An 18,603-nucleotide genomic window follows, 5' to 3' on the forward strand; every position below is an offset into this window, starting at 1 on the left:
TCTATCAGAGATTATGCACAATTCAGGAGTATCAAGTACAAAACTTCTCAATTGCTCGAAAAAGTATCGGTAGGAAGCATCACATTCAGAGTCTACTACGCAAAATGCCACCGGAAAAATATGATTCTCCGCATCCTATGTAACAACAGACAACAACACACCACCATATTTACTTCTCAAAAATGTCCCATCAACAGCTATGACTTTTCTCATTTGTGCGAAACCAAGAATCCAAGCTCCATATGCCACAAAAAAGTACTTGAACCTGCCATTTTCATCAATCTTCAACGCCGTTTTACTTCCCGGATTAGATGTCCTAAGCATATGACTATACGCATCAATCACTCCATATCCATGTTCATGTGTCCCTCTTCAGGATGCTCACATTTGACACAATACACTGAACACGAATTAATTACCTTCTTCAATCTAAATTTTTTTTTGACACAAGCAATTTTCAATGTAATATCTAATTCTTGTTTATTCTTAAACGACATATCTTTGTAAAAATCGGTTCCATCATCTTGAGCATGACTGCATTAAGTTAATTAATTATCAGCTAAAGCAAAAATTAATGAAGTGTACAAAGAGGATGAACTTTTAGAAATAAGTAAATTTATGAGTTCATAGTACTTGCCTATCAACAACTTCACCAATAATGGGCAATCCATTCCGAACTTCATGAGAAAGAATATGTTGACCTTCACACTCTTCATTTGGAATATTCATATTCATCCTACCACATTCATCGTTCAACACTTGTTGGTCATCACATAAATTATGATTCTCCACCAATTTTTCAACCATGTAGATCCTTAAAACACCTCTAGGTTCATCTTCCAAATAAGTACTTAAACTAAGTTGATCATTTATCTTAAAAGGAGTCGTCTTCTGCTTTTCACCACAACTATGCAGGTAAGTGATCACAATATCTTCCAACTCACAATTTAATTTACAACAAGTAATGATTTTATTCGCAAAATCATCATATGCAATATCTCGATGCACAATCATCGCAATTGTCGTGGGCAATTCTTTACTCTTCCAACGCCAAATATAACGATTGTTGGACTCAACCCATTCACCATTACAATCAATTGGTACTACAATTCTATCTCCCATTAATGATGTTGAAGATACCTGAAAATATTGTAACTTAGAACTAAAAAATTGATCATAAAAAAAATTATATTAAAATAATCACAATTGTTGTAAGTTATTCAGCAACTGCTGAAATATATATAGCAGTTGCGGCAATTTATTCAACAACAACATTCAACAATTGTTGTAAATTACTGAAATAGTCATATCAGTTGCTGAAAATTATTATACATCAGTGACAAGAACAATAATATAAAAATCAAATTTTAAATGAATAATACACACAAACAATACTATTAACTTGTTAAAATGATTGAAAATTATCAGTTAAGAAGTGATTTCTAAAGTTTAGACCTTTTCAAATCACGTGTTAAATTAAAATTTGAGATTTTTCCCTTCTCAAAATTCTTCAAATAAGAAATCTACAATAAGCTGCAACACCAATAAAAGAACAACAAAAAGAAGAAGAAGAAGAAGAAGAAAGCGCTAGTGATGAAGATTAGAAGCAAAAAAAATGTGAAAAGAGCGGGATGTTGAGAGAGAAAAAAAAACTGATTTAGGGATTTTCCTATTTTAGAAATTAGGGGTTTACTTAAATTTGGGTGAAAGTATAAAAACAAAAACTTGAGGACCTATATAATTATTTTTAAAAATTAAAAAATTTGTCACCCACCCTTAATAATTAAAACTAGAGTCACTCTTTTTACATTTCAACACTTTTTTGTCACCTATAATTCATTCCCCCAAGTTGCCTGACCGACTAGTTCAAACATATTTTTTGTCATTTTCTTACTAACATCAATGATTTTGGTGTCCTATGGTCACCTATAATTCATTCTCCCCTCTTTCCTTCAACATAAAAACCCTCGCACAAAAACCCTTCCTCCACTGATAAACCTCTCGATCTGCAGCTAAGATTCAAGAAACACCAACGATGGAAACTCACTCTGACGGCACAGATGAAATCGCCGCCGTGGAGGAGCTCCGGCAACAGCACGAAACCCGTATACAAACCCTACACAACGCTCAATTGGAACTCATCGCCTCACTACAAAACATAGTTCCTGATATAGTCTCTTCACTCGACCTCTCTCTTAAGACCATTTCATCCTTCAATGGAAAACCCTTCACCCCTTTACCCAGCCCACTCCCTAACGCCCTCAACCATAACCCTAATTTACTCGTCCCAAAGATCAATTCCAGTTCTGGTAAACGTGTTTCAGAACTTTCTAGAAGTGGTAGTGAGAAGGAGAAAATGGTAATTGATGAATGTGGGGGACCTTTGTCGGTTGTAAGGGCGATGGTTGCAGTTTGTTTGTTAGAGAGAGTGCCGTTTACTGCTATTGATTCGTCTACTTTGTTAAGGAAGTTAGAGAATGATCAGTCGCATACGGCTGCTGAAAAGGCAGCGATTAGGGAGCTCGGAGGGGAGTCGGGGGCGATAGTGGCAGTGGAAATGGCATTGAAATCGATGGCGGAGGATAATGGTTGTGTAGAATTGGAGAATTTTGTGGTTAGCGGGAAATCTAGGATTATGGTGTTGAATATTGATAGAACTAGGCTATTGAAAGAATTGCCGGAAAGTAGGCAGAATGAGGGAAGTGTTGGTGGAGGAAACCGGAATAATCAGGAAATAGTGAAAAGAGGGATTGATAATGGAGGAGCTTTTGGAATGGGAAGGGCAATGAGTGAAATGTGGGAGCATCCACATATGCAGGGGATGACAGCTATGTTTCCTGGGAATATGGGCGGTCCAAGAGGAGGGCATAGAGGAATGGTGGGTATGATGGGGATGCCGAGAGGTGTTGGCGTTCCACCTCCTATGCATAGACCACCAATGGGGCCAAATGGGCCCATAGGAGGAGGAAATTCTATTGCTTTAAAACCTAGGTCAGAAGAAGATGAGCTGAAGGATTTAGAGAAAATGTTGAATAAGAAAAGTTTTAAGGAAATGCAGAAATCGAAAACTGGAGAGGAGTTATTGGACCTTATTCATCGTCCCACTGCGAAGGAATCTGCCGTCGCTGCAAAGGTATTGGACAATCCCACCTTTCTTGAATTCACCCATCACAATTTTCTGTTCCCCATTCAAAAACTTTCTGTTTGATAATTTCTATAGATATAAATTTCTCGCAGATATAATGAACTGATTACTTTTTGTATTTTTTGGTACAATGCAACAACATAACCATAGGGGTTTGGGGAGGGTAGGATGTAGTCAGACCTTACACCTACCTTTGTGGAGGTAAAGACGCATCTTTGGTACGATGCAATAATGGAAATAAGTGAAATTTGCTAAGTCACAACTATTTCATATTTCTACTTCCATTGCGGTGTGCCAAATTCATTTCTTCTTTGCTCTAACTTTGTCTTTTTTGCATTTCTAGTTTTATGGGTCCTCTATCTTTGTTGTTTGAATTTTGTTTGTTATTCTGCTTCACATGTTTTCTTGTCTCTTGTTTCTTTGCTAAAGCTTTTGTAGTGTATTTTTTCATATTAATTGATACCTTTTTATTTAAATTGTATTTTAGTTCAAAAGCAAAGGTGGTTCCCAGGTGAAGGAATATTGTTCAGCTTTAACAAAGGAAGATTGTCGACGCCAAGCTGGTTCCTACATTGCTTGTGATAAGGTTAGACCAAGTCATTTCTGGTATCATTGTGTTAAGTATCTTATGACACTCAAAGCTTTTAAGTTGTTACCATTTGTTTTGAACATAGATAGTACTCCTAACCAATAATGAAGATTGTAAATGGTGTTAATCACAATGTTATTGAAAGTTGTTGCTTTGTCGATTAAAATGATGCAAAGCGAGGGGTCGTTGCTTCATGGGCCAATCTATGTGTTTCTGTTATGTGTGTGCTTCAAGCAGTCTGCATAAAGTGACCCAACAAGAAATAGTTTATTCTTTGATTCTCAACTTTGAGGAGTTGGATTAAATCAACATTGTTGCATATCGGATGTCAAAATCAGTTATTTTATTGAATTTTGATTATCATTATACTAAATTCATATATGTATAATTTTAGTTTTCTGTGAACTGTGCACTTCACTTTAAAAAACGTGCACTTAATTTCTTGCTTTTCACTTCAAACCCCATGGATCTCGACATATTTTTGTGTTTTTTTTTCACTTTTAAAGCACTAGTTAATCATTACCTTTATTTCGGAGGGATATGTAACTTTATTATGATGCATTTTTAGGTTCATTTTCGGCGAATAATTGCTGTGCATACTGATGTCAACTTGGGTGATTGCTCTTTTCTTGATACTTGCCGTCACATGAAGGTGATTTCCCTATCTAACTTGTTTACACAAGGATTTGGTTATATCTTCTGGAAATATATATTACTTACACTCATTTAATTCGCAGACATGCAAGTATGTACATTATGAGCTTGACTCGACGCCAGATGTATCACCCCTGATGATGGGAGCATCTACCTTGGCCCCTCCCAAGCCTTTGAAACCTCAGCGTGCTCATTACTGTTCAGAAGTAGAGCTTGGTGAACCACAATGGATTAATTGTGACATACGGTCATTTAGAATGGATATTTTAGGGCAGTTTGGAGTTATAATGGCTGATCCACCATGGGATATTCATATGGAATTGCCTTATGGGACAATGGCTGATGATGAAATGCGCACTTTAAATGTCCCTGCACTGCAAACTGATGGTCTTATATTCCTTTGGGTCACCGGACGCGCAATGGAGCTTGGACGGGAATGGTTAGAGCTCTTCTCTCACTGTTTGTTTTTTAAAATAGAAAGTTCTTCTCTCACTGTCAGTTTATAAAACATCTTATTTGCTAGATTATAACAAAGAGTAGACTCATACAACCTGATCTAGATCTATAAATTCTGAAGCATGTCCCTGCAGAACATAAAAGACTCTTTGATAGTTTGTGCTTCTTAAGTTATTTCATTCTTGTAAAGTGCCATTATTATTGGTGAGTGGCTTGACTATCATTTTTGTGGAATATCATTACTTTTGATAGCATAATTTGTGGCCCTTTGCTAGTTGAAATAATGTAACTAATGGGGATCCTATAGAGATGGAGCACATTCTAAAAGCCATTTCTTATATTTCTTCCAATTGTTTGTGTTGCAAATAAGATAAATAAATTGAAGGTTTCTCTACATTGTCTTGTGATGCTTCCTCTAGTACTTGTTATATGTTTTTTCTTCTGTATCTTTTTTTTCTGTATGTTTTTTGGTATGTGTTACCTAAGTTGGGGGTCTTTCAAAAATAACCTCTCTACCTCTGTGGGGTAGTAGGGTTAATGTGTGCATACACTCTATCCTCTCCAGACCTTACCTTGTGAGACTACACTGGGTATGTTGTTATTGGTTGTTGAAGTGTTTCTCTACATTAACTTGGAGCCTTTTTTATTTTTAGAATGGTGGTTCTTGTGCTAGTTTGCACGCACCTAGACTATTCCACCAGATGCCTGCTATATCGCTTTAGCACATGTGCTGACTAACTTTGCTCACCAAAGTTTAGGCAAATAAGAAGAAATAACCTAGTATTTTTTTTTGTCTTGGGGATTTGAACCTTGGTCCCTAAGGTTCTTAACCAACTTAAACTTTTAGATGAGATGTTCATGCATTTCAATTAGTTAACATGATATCACAACCCATCTTTGGCAAAACTATTCTCACACATAATTCAACATTAGTCTGCAGTGAACGCCAAAATCAATTTACACATACAAGAGGGTGGATAGTATCTCATATCTAGTATAAAAAAATACAAAAGGGGGTCCATAAATATGTAGGGACACTCTCAACAACAACATTCCCAGTTTTTTTTCTATAAGTGGGGTCTGGGGAGGGTGGGTGTACGAATACCTTACCCCTACCTTTGTGGGATAGACCCTCAGCTCAAGATATTTGTTTTCAGGAACAATGGTTTAAATAAATATGCAATAGTAAAAGCTATGACAAACGACTTGAAGTAAGAAAAGTACTAACGATACAAATAATTAAGGATGACTCTAGTAAAAGAAACAACAGTAGTAACAGTGTGGAAGCGTAAGACAATGCTAGCATAAAGTAGTAATATTGGTAAGGAAATTGATAAATGCTCCAACCTAGAACCCTGCTGTACCACTGTGAAGAGTGAAGATGCTTTACTATCTACTAATCATCTATTCTAATCCTCGACCTCCATGCTCTACTATTTAGGGTCATGTCCTCGGTGAGCTGAAGATGTGTCATCTCTTGTCAATCACTCTCTCTCCAATTTTTCCTCGGTCTTCCTTGATCTCTCCTCAAAACCTATCACCGCCAACCTCTAACATCTCTCGATAACATCAATGCTCCTCCCTCTTTACATGCTGAAGTCCGAACCATATTAGCCTCGCTTCTCACATTATGTCCGCCACGATGGTTACTCCCACCCTGCCCCATGTATCTTCATTTATAATCTTGTCTCTTCTAGTATGCTCGCACATCCATCTAAGCATTCTCATTTTTGCTACCTTTATATTTTGGATGTGCTAGTTCTTAACTAGTCAACCCTCTAGCCCATACAACAAAGCCAGCCTAACAACCACTCGGGACTTTGTTGTATGCCTTTTCTAGGTTGATGAACACTATATGTAGGTCTCTTTTTCTGTCCCTGTATTGCTTGAACGATCTCCTCAAACGATGAATCACTTATGTTGTCGATCTCCCCGACATGAATCCGAATTGGTTCTCGGAAATACACATTCCTTCTCATCCTCGTCTTGATCACTCTCTCCCAAACTTCCTTACCTGTATAATTGCAATTTCAGGTTTCTCCCTTGTTCTTGTACAAGGGGATCATTATGCTACACCTCCATTCTTCGGGCTTTGTAGTCATCGTGAAAAAAACATTAAAAAAACCCAGTTAGCCACTCCAAACCTGCTTTGCCTAAGCTCTTCCAGAATTCTACAGGAATCTCATTTGGCTTGGTTGCTGTTCCCTCTCTCATATTGTGAATCGTCCCTTTAGCCTCCTCAAACTTAATACACATGCAATACCCCAATGTGACAATTGGAATCTCCTCCTAGCAATTACTGCTCAGTGTGAGGAATACCTCGTACTACGTATCCTCCCAAAAGAGTTTTTGATTATGTTAATAGTCAGCTTAATTATGTGAGGAAGTGTGTTGCAAACCTAAATAGTACAAGTGTCTCCTCTCTTCTTAAGCTTTTAAAAATATATGGTCATGCAATTCAATAATTTAACAGTTTGGAACAAGTTAGAGATTACTTGATTTATCCAAAAAGAAAATAATAATATATCAAGCCAAACATTCAACAAGAAATAATCCCTACTTTACTTATCTCTGCATTTACTAATTGCTGCATAACCCATCTCTAAACGAAACAACCCCTTAAATGTATACTTCACTTTGGTCTTGCTCAATCTTGGTTCTTTCATTTGCGCACAGATGATATTAATTGATAAAATATGTGCTGTTGGAACATTAAGCTTCTAGAATTTGAAAATATCTTGCTCTTTGGCTCTGTCTAACTGTTTGTTCCTTACTTTGGTGCATTATGGCAATCTTGTGATGTTTACCATCTTTTCCTGAGTTGTTTCAGTCAGGTGATGGGCTTAGTGTTTGCTATATATTTATAATGATACTTTTACCTCATCCAGAAAATATATTACACAAAGAGAGCCTGAACTGTGACTTGTTATCCACAGAATAGGCAGGTCTGATTTTTTTAATAAATTATTGAACCAAACATTATAGAAGCCTGTAGGAAGAAAAAAACATTAGAAGCTTGTGTCGTTAACCTTGGGGCACACTTGACTTGTTCTAATTGGTGGCTAAGTTAAACATTTGACTTGTTCTAGTTGGTGTTGTGTTTTCAAAATTATATAATTCATGTTCAGTAATAGAAGAGGCTATGAGTGCTAAGTTCCGTGATATTGATATGGTTCTTGCAGTCTAGAGCTTTGGGGTTACAAGCGTGTTGAGGAGATTATTTGGGTTAAGACCAATCAACTTCAGCGAATCATCAGAACTGGACGGACAGGCCATTGGCTCAATCACAGCAAGGAACATTGCCTTGTTGGAATAAAGGGAAATCCAGAGGTGAACAGGAATATTGATACTGATGTCATAGTAGCAGAGGTCCGGGAAACAAGTCGTAAGCCAGATGAGGTGAGAAAAACTTGATTATTTTTTTCTTTTGGGAAAAGAATGAAAAGAAAAAAGATCTAGAAACTGAAAGCTTCTAAGCAATACACATTCGTTGGTGCTCATGCAATAACCTAATTTTTTTTAAATGTCTGTAATATCATTTTAGTGTTAGGTTAAGTTTAATAGTTATGATTCTATGTTAGTACTTTAGCATCTATTCTTATTTTTGGTTGATACTTTGACCTGTGCTATTGGGTTATATACATAAACTATGCTTTTGTTTTGACATATTAGATGTACCCCTTGCTTGAAAGAATTAGTCCAAGGACAAGAAAGCTGGAGTTATTTGCGCGGATGCACAATGTTCATGGCGGGTATGCATTCTTGATCTATTTTCTTTCTGATGAAATGAAATATCATTAAAGGCATCAAGAAGATGCGTTAATTACAAAAGGAGTGAAAATGTCAGCTCTGAAAAATAGACTGCATTCTTGATCTACTTGTAGATGTTCAAGCATGAGTCTATTAGACATGATTTGTAAGAATGTTGCACCTCTGCGATCACATATAGAGGGTATTGTTATGGGCTTTGAACTTCTAATAATTTATGTTCTTGATTTAACAACTTGTTCCTTATCATATCTTTAGAACATACGAATATGATCCTACTCTTTAAGTGATTCAAAAATTACTAGTACAATTTCAAGATACTCTGTTCTTTTTTCAATTTCAATAATTAAATCTTGACAATATGTTCATATTTAGTGGAATACTAATTAATCCTCCCCTCCCCAATATTTTTATTTTTTTTCGTTGTTGAAAAAACAGAAAAATTCTCAAGATCTTTTTATTAGTGAAGAGTAAGACATAATTAGACACCACTCCTAGAGAAATAATTTAATGTCTTCATATTCTTGAGTTCCCTTTAGTTAAGATAAATTGTCAGTGTAACGATCCATATATGTATCAGGTGGATGTCACTTGGAAACCAACTACAAGGGGTACGATTAGTTGATGACGGGCTTAGGGCGCGGTTCAAGGCTGCATATCCAGATGTGGAGGTGCAACCTTCATCACCTCCAAGGCCATCATCTGCAATGGAAGTAGATTCAAGTTCTAATCAAATAAGGAATACATTTGCTGGAGGGGAATTAAAGGCTGCAGGGACCCAGGTCACTGAGGCTACACCCCCAGATGCAGCAGCCTATGCAACTGAAGGAAAACCAGTAAACCATGATGTGGAGATGACTAGCTAAGAACTTTGTCACAGAACTAGTTATTTATCCATGTGCTGTTTCTACCTGTCTACACAAGATTTTGCAGGTGGATGTGGAGTACTACTTCCATTAAGATTCTCAGGCGGTGGGACGAGTCACAATGTTCCTGCAGTTAACCATCAAAAAGGAACCTTAAAGTAGTCGCCTCAGTATAGTAGTTGATAAAACGTACTACTACCTTCCTCCGTTGTTTCCTCGAAGAACAGGTAGTGTTTTACATGTAACTTGTAAGCACACATATATCTCTTAGTCCACTTAGTGAATGGATGATCCAAGTTTTTGGTTGCAATGTAATCTACCATCATAGCTCAAGAATGATCTCAACATACATGAGTCAGTAAAATTTTATTTAATAACATGCATTTAGTGTTAATATCTTTGTTCTTATCAGAACACAAACTGGGCATTGTTAATGCCCAATTTAATGAAGATATTGGGGAGTGGAGGTTTTGCAGTATGCCATCCAATTTTAGTCGGAATTGGACAATCAATTTTTTTTAATAAAGATATTTAAATCAACTACCCTTTTTCACGAGGAATAGCATAGGTGTTGTCGGTGAAATGCTGGCTCCAGCTAGCATGCATATGTTACATATAATATTAATAGTGGGCTCAAATGTTTACTTGTCTATTTGAGTTACTATTAAACCAATGCTATCTTTTTCTTTTTCTTTTCTCCCAAAATATTCAAAAGAGGAAAGTCTTGAAATCCTCAAATTGCCAGTGCTATCTATGATTATTATTGGATAGTCTCGTGGGCCTTTTTCCCTTTGGTGCTATGCCTCTTCCGTTTTAAATTGTTTGTCATGTTTTGCTTACCAATTTTAAATTTGATTAATTTTTATAATTAAATTAATTGAGTGCTTTACTTTATTCTATTCTAGTTTTTTTTTTTGGGTGACTCAGTAGAATAAAGGAAAAAAGAAATAAAAGATAAAGTGACAATTAAATGTTACCTTAGTTATGAGCTGTTGCTCAATCTTCAAAACTGTACTTTGATTTGGTGGAATGTTGATTGAACAATAACTCCTTCACCAGGGTGTTTATCTGAACCTCTGCGGTAAAATATTTTTCGGTAGATATAAGGTAACTTTTTTTTAAAAACTTTTTATGTATACAATTTTGAATTCACTCAACACATGATTAGATAGTTACCTTGGAGGTTCAAAATTTGTTTCGAGGTTTGAAGTTCAAATCCTAACATTACATTAGTGAAATACTGAATCCGCGACCAGATGAGACACGATGTGACTACTAAAGTATTATACAATAAACTCCATACTTTTGCTCAAAGACAAATTGGTAAGCTCCATCAAGAAACTCATAATCATCATGAATGAACTCTTTCACAAATTTAACAACATGAAAAGTGTAAATAAATAATGCCTCAATACACAAAAAGATATGAGTGGAATCTCCAAAATCCAAAATGCCCTGTCCTGTTTTCTAAAGAATAGTGCTTCCTATAAACAGAGAAAGAAAGAGCAACCCAACAGCAGCAAAAACAGACATTTCCACTTTCCCAGAAGATGAAGCAGAGGTTGAATTAGAAGATTGGACAGGAATTGAACCAAAAGCATTAGTGTAAGAAGGTGATGGAGCTAAAGCAGGTGAATCTGCTTCATCATAACTTGTTCCATTTCCTCCTCCAATTGAAATATGAAGTTTCTGCAACTTCTCACAATGCCCTTCTGCTCCACTTGTGAAGTAAAACTCCCCAGGTCTTGTAATGTTAAACAGAGAATTCCCATTGTTCATGTACAAGATTGGATTTTTAAGGTTGCAACTGTTGTAATTCTGTTTTGTCACCTGTATTACTGAATCTTCACTTGGTGGGTACAAAAACACTGCAAAAAAAATTAAAATAAATAATTAATTCAAGAAAGTAGATTGATGGGGTTGAGTATTTGTCAAAAGGGTATAAAAAAATGGTAAAATCTTGAAGATCTGAGCAAGAAATGGAGATTTACAGAGTGAATCTCCAAGCTTGAAGAGGTGATTCTTGGACCATTTGAGATAGACATCTTTATTTGCAGAAGAGGGTATATTCCAAGCATTTAAATCTCCAACTTTGTATTGATAACACAACACTAATTGAGTTTGTATTAACAGAAAGAACTGAAAAAGAATGATCAAAGATTGGTATTTTCTTGGAATTCTAAGAGTAGCCATGGCTTGCCCTCTCTTAGCTTTTTTTTTCTTTTTGTCAAAATTGAGTCACTAATTAGAAGAGAGAAATGGTAGCTATAATACTGATTGGTTTCACACAGTAGAACACAGAGTATATTTACTAGAATGCCCTTTATCCTTACCATAATATAATACTCCTACTTGGTAGGCATTTGAACATTGGATTTGGGAGTCTACTTCGATAGAGGCACTGTAACGGTAAATGGAATAACAATTATTGGGTCGATTGCTCTTATCCTTCCTTTGCTGACACAAAAAGAGAGAAAGCACTCCCCAGCCAAGGATGTGTGCCAAAGAGAAGATGCGGAAGCAAGTGTATCATAAGGAAAAGAAAACTTATTGCAATTACGAACGTGAACAAATGTTTTCTCATTAGACTATTTTAACCGATTGTTTATGTTGATCCTACGCTACGATTTTTCGTCTCTTATGAAATTTCAACACTACTCTACTGCATGATGAAGTGATCTTTCCCTCTTATGAAAGTCGGTATCTCACTTTCGAAAGAGAATCTCGACGTGGTGGTGTACACCTAGTTCCATAGCTGGACTAGTCACTGGCTAGAGGGCGACCGACCTACCAAACCGGATGCAGCCGAGAATGTTACGTAAAAAGGATCAAGGAGGATAGGAGTCTATTCAAATCAACGCTAGTTTATGTAATTTATAGAAAATTTCGACTTTAAATTATGATTCAACTCCCAAATTCTTCAAAAAGTAGGATTTCGAATTTCATATTGTGATTTTAATTTCTTTTTAAAATATAAAATTTGACTCGGATGTTTATACTTATTAAAAATAAAAAATAATCCATAACTTTGAATTTTACAAAAAAAAAATCCATGATTGATCTGAAGATATAGTTCATACCATGGAGGAGAATTTTATTATATAATAGCTAGTTACTACTATTATTAATTTATTGAACGAATAAATCTATATAAAATTTTATATATCTAAAAATTTATAATAACATGTAATCTCATATTAAGGTGGTCACCGTCAAAAGGGCAAAAGAGGATCTCTAGGGAAAAGAACAAAGTTTGAGGTTGTGTAGGGTCAATTGTTTTATAAACAACAATGTCACATGGACAGTTGGACAAAGAAGCCCTGGATGCAGCTTAACGTGGGATTAGAAAGGACTAGACCACCAAATGGTTTTAATTTTCAGTATGCATATGTATTTTTAGTTTAGTTTATTTTATACAACAAGTCACCATGTGCCCTTGCAATTATTTATTTCATTTTATTTTCTTAGTTAGAGTAAACTTATCTCAGTCAACACAAGAACCAAAAGAAAAAGAATAGGATGTTGTGTTCCATTTTTACATAGACCCTTTCTTATTGGGGGATCCCAAAGAGCCAATTCTAATTAAAACATTGGTGAAAGTCAACATATATTTGATCTTAAAATAAAGCACATTACCATTATTTTTTTGCTGCACCATTGATTGTTTTTTGTTAAGTTGCTAAGTTTGGTCTGCCTCTAAGGCCCTACTTTTTGGTTTCATATTCAGTATCTTAGGTTGTTAACTCGTTCAATCGACAAACTCACCTAAACCTTTACTTAATCTTATTGTTAGTTGCTTCATCACTCCCTTTAATTTCTTTTTAAATGTGGAAGCCTGTCTTCGTTCTATTATAGTGAAAGATCTTTCACTCTAGTACCATAGCAGGAACCTTGCTAACCTTCTCGGCCAATTAATCTTAGCCACAAGATCCTCTTCTGCTTATCCACCCACCGTAAATGATTGCTAATGGACTTGGAATAATATGAGATCTAAAAGGTCATCTGATTTTCTAAGTCTTTCTATGCTAGCTAACGATTATCACCGAACCTGAACTATCCAATGAATCAACCTACATGTTGCGAATGCCAAAATTGGTGGGGGGAATCTGCTCCCATGTTGCAAACCGTTAAATCTGAACTGTACCATGTCACTCTTCTTTCTTTCCTTGCAACTTGCAAGCAGAAAGTACACCAGCAACATGCGTCACATTACTAGGTGGACAGTTGACCAACCTTTCCTCAAGATATTGCTTTCTGGCTCCTCTCTTTAGAGTCGATGAATTGAAGAAGAATGAACTTCTTCGGGAGCATCGGAGGAAGGACTGACAAACTTGTTACTTGTGTTTGGTTAACTGACTTGAGGTTCTTTCTCGTAAGTGGTATACCTACACCCCGCACGCACACTCACTATATCTTTATACGTCAAACTTTCTAGCCGACTTTCCACTCCCCTCTGAGACAGTTCATTCTTGTGGGAGGGATTACGCTGAATATGTATGTTGTTATTGTAAATGAAACGGCTATCTTGCTTAAAATTTTAGCCAGGAATATTACTATACCAAGATATAAAAAGAATGAGTATTATTCATCATAGTAAATATAATATGACTGCAAAAACGTTGTCCTCAACATATGAGAGATAAACTAATACTAAATGAATGAATTAAAATAAAATCCAAAAATGGCAAATATGCGTTTACATTATCAAGAAAACATGCAGTGTAGCAGCAACTCTGCATCAGCTTTCATATATTGATAGAAGGATACCCACCCCTATTTTCATGCTGCAATGAAGGTAGCTTCTTCATATCCTTCTGATGAGAAATAACCACAGGTGTGTTGTATTGTAGTTCATAAATAGCACTCTATTTACCTATTGATAGAAAACTGATAGTTGTGTTCTGCTGCATGGTCTTGCTGAATTAACGCGTCCCAGCAACTTCATCAACTCAGGCATTTAGAGGTGCAGTTTCCATTTCTCTCTCCTTGTGTGTTGTCCAATCTTGAGGTTCTGCAAATGCATTAACAAAAGGAAAATATTATATCTGTGTCAATTATCAATTTTTCTAGCTTAATGCACCTAAGACAGAGTTGAGCCTTATAACAAGTCTCGGGCACGGATATAACCTACTAGAACAAATTACCATCATTTTAGAACAAGACAGGAGAAAATATTAAAGGGGCAGCATGGTGCATTAAGCTCCTGCTATGATCGTGGTCCAAGGAAGGGCCGGACCACAAGGTTCTATTGTACGAAGCCTTACCTTGCAGTTTTGCAAGAGGCTTTTCCACAAAAGAAAATATTGGGCTCCAAAACTATATTAACATAACAGAGTTAACTATTTGTCACATGATCTCGTATCTCCACTGATAAATCATTCATTGGGCTAACATTTCTCTCAAACTCGGAGTAAGGACTTGAATAATTAATGGGAAACAATTCTTACTTGACTTTTCAACAACAGCAGAGAGGCGTTTCTGCAAGATTGATGCCAGAAAGAGGAATATCGAGCACATGCCGAACATAACAGTAATTGGAAATGAGTCGACCTGAATAAGAGAAAATTTGATTAGTAAACATTAAAAGAGCAATTCCTTGGATCCCACAGTTCATTGGTGAAATTTGATACTCCAATCTTACTTTGGTTGGTGTAACAATTGGGAAAGATAACTCACATTGTACAACACAACGCATACGAAGATATTGAGAGGAATGCGGAAAAAGTTCATGATTGTGCTTCTAGCCTCTTCAGGAATGTACTGGGACCTCATTTTCATTATAGAAGGCCAAAATACTCCGACACAAGCCTCAAATGCACAAAAACCAAGAAGCTGAATGCAGCCAGAGAAAGTAATGCCTCCACCTTTTTCAGTAGAAGGTGTCACCAAGAACTGTTCAAGGTGAAAAATAAGTGGAGTTAGTGAGAAACAATAGAATTACAACACCTGCACAATTACACATTTGATAAAATCAACCCCTAAGATTCTTCCTTACACTTGTCAAGACAGGGATTAAGAGACAGACAGCAGATACTGCAAAAACAATCTGCATGTAACTTTCGACTTTGAGAGATGAGCGAGCTAGTAATCGAGATGCAAGGGAGCTGCCCAACATGGAAGATAACATGAAAGTTGCAAAGATGAAGCCATGAGGAATCTCCTCTGAATTAGGGCTCAAAGCAGGAGTCCAGAGAAACACAAAAGTATACATTGAACCCTCAAATAGTGACTGTATAGCACCCAACAATGCGATTTTCTCATCTGATTACATATGAGAAGAACTGTTAGAGAAGCCTCACAAATATATTACAAAGCAAAAAAAAGTTATTCCATTTGTAATATCTATATTTAGAAAACCTTCAAATAACACAAAAACTTGAATAAGACCGTAGCCTACTGCTGATGGGACAGATAATTTGGAAAAACTGCATTGTATTGAAATTTTGCAGCACTAAGAACATGCACATGAGGAATAATTAAAGCTCTCCGTTTTGTATTGTAATCCCTTTTTTCTTTTACTAAAACATTCAATATGATCTACTTCTCTGCATAGATGAATATGTTAGAAGGGAGCAAAGGTAAAGCTTTGATAATTACCAGAAGCAATTGCCACAGCAGCACCCTTGAATTGGGTAATTAAGTCTTTGTTTTCTGAAGCATCACCATAATTCTCAGTCCAAGATGACAGTATAATGGCCATACCAATAGCAAGGAAACATGAAGCAGCATCAAAAGGAGAGACAGGACCCAGATTTAGTGTGTCCACAAGAACATTTCCAAAAAGCCCGGCCAAAATAGCCACAAGACCATTGCCAAGAAATATTGCTTTTGAGAATGTTAATGATAGCCATTGTTGATCAAAGGCCCTCTGCAAGATAGGATTCAAAAAACAAGGAAGAACATAAAGTTAAGGAAGAACACATTGCTGATTTATTTCTCAAGAATGAAAATAAAGCTTTTTTATTAAAAAAAACTCCTTAACCGCAAAATAGTACTGTAATAATTAATAGAAGAATGTGTCGATATCGTAGGTAAGGATCTTAATAGAACACCAAGGCAATTTGAACCTTTGAAGTCATGATAGAATAATTTAAGCACCTTATTATGCTCTGCAACAAGCCAAGACTCAAAGGATGAGAATAGGAGAGAAGTGGCAATTCCTCCTAATATACGGCCCACCATCAAGATTTTGTACTGAGGAGAATGTTTGGTAATACAGCTCAAAATATAAGTGATGCAGTATGTGACACAAGCCCGCTTTCGACCCCTAAAAAAAGTTTGAGTGTGAATGTAACATATCAAAAATAAAAAGAAGAGCATTCAACATCAAGATATAGCAGGCATACTGTTTGTCTGCCAAGGATCCTACAATTGTCCCGAATAGCATGGAAGATCCAAAGCCAGCAATAAAGAGATGGCCAATATCACCCTTCCCATATCCATATGTTGTGTAAAGGTAGTAGACATAAGGACCCTGCAACCAATCCCCAGCTATTGCGAGAAAAGGATATCAGATATTAGTTGAGAACCAATTTGACAGAAGAATTAAAAAAATTCAGAGTGATAGAGGAGGAAAATTTAGTAGTCAAGTCTTATGTACACGGGATAGAAGTTGCAGCCTCTAGATGATCTATGGTGCATTGTAATGTGCACACAGAGGTACTATATAGATAAGCAATTAAGCGAACACATATTCAGAGGTACATCTCTATTTGGTGGAATTTTTGCACTTCAATGTATAGTCTTAGACACTGATTAATTATACTACCAAAAACAATTAGTATAGATAACAGTTTCTTATCATACGTTATCAAAAGGGAAATGAGACAAAAGAGTGTAGAACAAACATAAGATTACAGACGATAAAGCAAGAATTTTATTTTTGATCTATGCAATCTTCAACTTTAGTCATTCTATAACCCAACTATTAATAAAATCTTCTCCAAAAATAAGAAGAAAACCTTTAATTTGCTGGCATTGGCACTTTTAGTATAATCATATTAGTTCCTCTAAATCAATGGCTAGCTTCTTTTTTCCTTTTATTTCTTAATTTCACAATTTATATTATCTTTTTCTTCATGATGCCATTCTCAAAAAAAGAGAAACAGAAGAAACCCGTGGTTCCTTCCCAACTCACACCATCAACCCCCTCCTCTCATACATGTAATTCTCCCACTCTGCCCAACCTAACTCCCTCCCTCGGACACATCGCTTCTGCTCCTTCCCTACACTAAGCACGCCCTTTTACCTATCCTGGGTCACTTTGAACAAAAACACTTGCCTATTTTTACCATCAAAGTTTCCAGAGAGTAAAGGTGGCAAAGCTTTTCTTTTACATATTAACAGCATCTCACTTTCCTACATTTACAACTAGTGCCATCAGATATGTGTACAGGGTAGCTTGAATTAGCCATCAGAAAAACCAAGCAATTACTTTTATGATCTCTGGCTTTAAATCTTTTACCTTATATTCTTTATGTTGTCATCTAATTCAATTCCTTTCTTCTTCCCCAACTACTGCTACTCCAATTTCAGATTACTTGTTCTCTGAAACCACTAGCATCATTTAGAATGGCACATCTAAATTCAGCCCAACATAAATATCCGAGTCAAGAATTCAAGAAAACAAACTACATTATCACATTGGATTGTTGGATCAGAACAAAAGACGCAATCTTTAATGAAAATTACCAAATCAAGCGCCGAATTTTTACAAGTGGGTAATGCATTATGCATTATATTGATTTGAAAGAAGAAAAAAAGAGAAGATACCCATCATGAGAGAATAGACAAGAATGTAATTGTTCTTGAAAGAATTGAAAGCAGGTGTGGTAGTTATCCGATCTTTGCTCGTTTTGCTAAACTCCAATGCAGCAACTACAGCTGACAATGCCCCAAACACCAGAAAGTAAAAAGCTTCCATTTTATTTTTTTCTCAGATCAAAAGAGAAATGGATCTGGATTATTAACAGATGAACAAGGAACAACTATATTTATTATTATTCAGAGAGCTAAAAATAATAATATAAGAGAAAATGACTACTCACTCACCTATAGATTCGGATTTTGGGCTAAATTTCGGACGGGTTAATGGACATGGGCTACTCAAATGAGCAGCCCAAATT

The 18,603-nt window shown here is 36.1% G+C and overlaps 3 protein-coding genes across 3 annotated transcripts; 1 reads left to right on the top strand and 2 right to left on the bottom strand.

Annotated features, from left to right (window-relative positions):
• Positions 1 to 1,933: 1,933 nt before the first annotated feature.
• On the top strand, positions 1,934 to 9,876 carry LOC102597470 (N6-adenosine-methyltransferase MT-A70-like). Its single transcript, XM_006359707.2, has 7 exons — positions 1,934 to 3,133; positions 3,633 to 3,731; positions 4,303 to 4,386; positions 4,472 to 4,827; positions 8,027 to 8,243; positions 8,517 to 8,596; positions 9,193 to 9,876. Exons 1-7 carry the CDS (start codon positions 2,036 to 2,038, stop codon positions 9,476 to 9,478), a joined length of 2,220 nt encoding a protein of 739 aa, XP_006359769.1. The 5' UTR covers positions 1,934 to 2,035; the 3' UTR covers positions 9,479 to 9,876.
• Positions 9,877 to 10,796: 920 nt separating this feature from the next.
• On the bottom strand, positions 10,797 to 11,729 carry LOC102597789 (stellacyanin). The gene is made up of 2 exons (XM_006359708.2): positions 11,470 to 11,729; positions 10,797 to 11,346 (listed from the first exon to the last, which is right to left on the bottom strand). Exons 1-2 carry the CDS (start codon positions 11,669 to 11,671, stop codon positions 10,946 to 10,948), a joined length of 603 nt encoding a protein of 200 aa, XP_006359770.1. The 5' UTR covers positions 11,672 to 11,729; the 3' UTR covers positions 10,797 to 10,945.
• Positions 11,730 to 14,051: 2,322 nt separating this feature from the next.
• Positions 14,052 to 18,479, bottom strand: LOC102598101 (molybdate-anion transporter-like). The gene is made up of 8 exons (XM_006359709.2): positions 18,251 to 18,479; positions 16,825 to 16,969; positions 16,577 to 16,745; positions 16,076 to 16,346; positions 15,474 to 15,739; positions 15,155 to 15,370; positions 14,926 to 15,028; positions 14,052 to 14,489 (listed from the first exon to the last, which is right to left on the bottom strand). The coding sequence occupies exons 1-8, from the start codon at positions 18,399 to 18,401 to the stop codon at positions 14,428 to 14,430; spliced, it is 1,383 nt and encodes a 460-aa protein (XP_006359771.1). The 5' UTR covers positions 18,402 to 18,479; the 3' UTR covers positions 14,052 to 14,427.
• Between the last annotated feature and the right edge of the window lie 124 nt (positions 18,480 to 18,603).

The sequence above is a fragment of the Solanum tuberosum genome, unplaced genomic scaffold (assembly GCF_000226075.1).
Source record: "Solanum tuberosum cultivar DM 1-3 516 R44 unplaced genomic scaffold, SolTub_3.0 scf00306, whole genome shotgun sequence".
Lineage (NCBI taxonomy): Eukaryota > Viridiplantae > Streptophyta > Magnoliopsida > Solanales > Solanaceae > Solanum > Solanum tuberosum.

Coding starts and splice junctions, on each gene's coding strand:
- LOC102597470 (XM_006359707.2), top strand. CDS start 2,036: ATGGAAACTCACTCTGACGGCACAGATGAAATCGCCGCCGTGGAGGAG. Junction 3,732..4,302: donor CCTACATTGCTTGTGATAAG/GTTAGACCAAGT, acceptor ATGCATTTTTAG/GTTCATTTTCGGCGAATAAT. Junction 8,244..8,516: donor CAAGTCGTAAGCCAGATGAG/GTGAGAAAAACT, acceptor TTGACATATTAG/ATGTACCCCTTGCTTGAAAG.
- LOC102598101 (XM_006359709.2), bottom strand. CDS start 18,401: ATGGAAGCTTTTTACTTTCTGGTGTTTGGGGCATTGTCAGCTGTAGTT. Junction 16,970..18,250: donor TGTCTATTCTCTCATGATGG/GTATCTTCTCTT, acceptor TTCTCGCAATAG/CTGGGGATTGGTTGCAGGGT. Junction 16,347..16,576: donor TTGTTGCAGAGCATAATAAG/GTGCTTAAATTA, acceptor CCTATCTTGCAG/AGGGCCTTTGATCAACAATG.
- LOC102597789 (XM_006359708.2), bottom strand. CDS start 11,671: ATGGCTACTCTTAGAATTCCAAGAAAATACCAATCTTTGATCATTCTT. Junction 11,347..11,469: donor CAAGCTTGGAGATTCACTCT/GTAAATCTCCAT, acceptor TTTTTTTTGCAG/TGTTTTTGTACCCACCAAGT.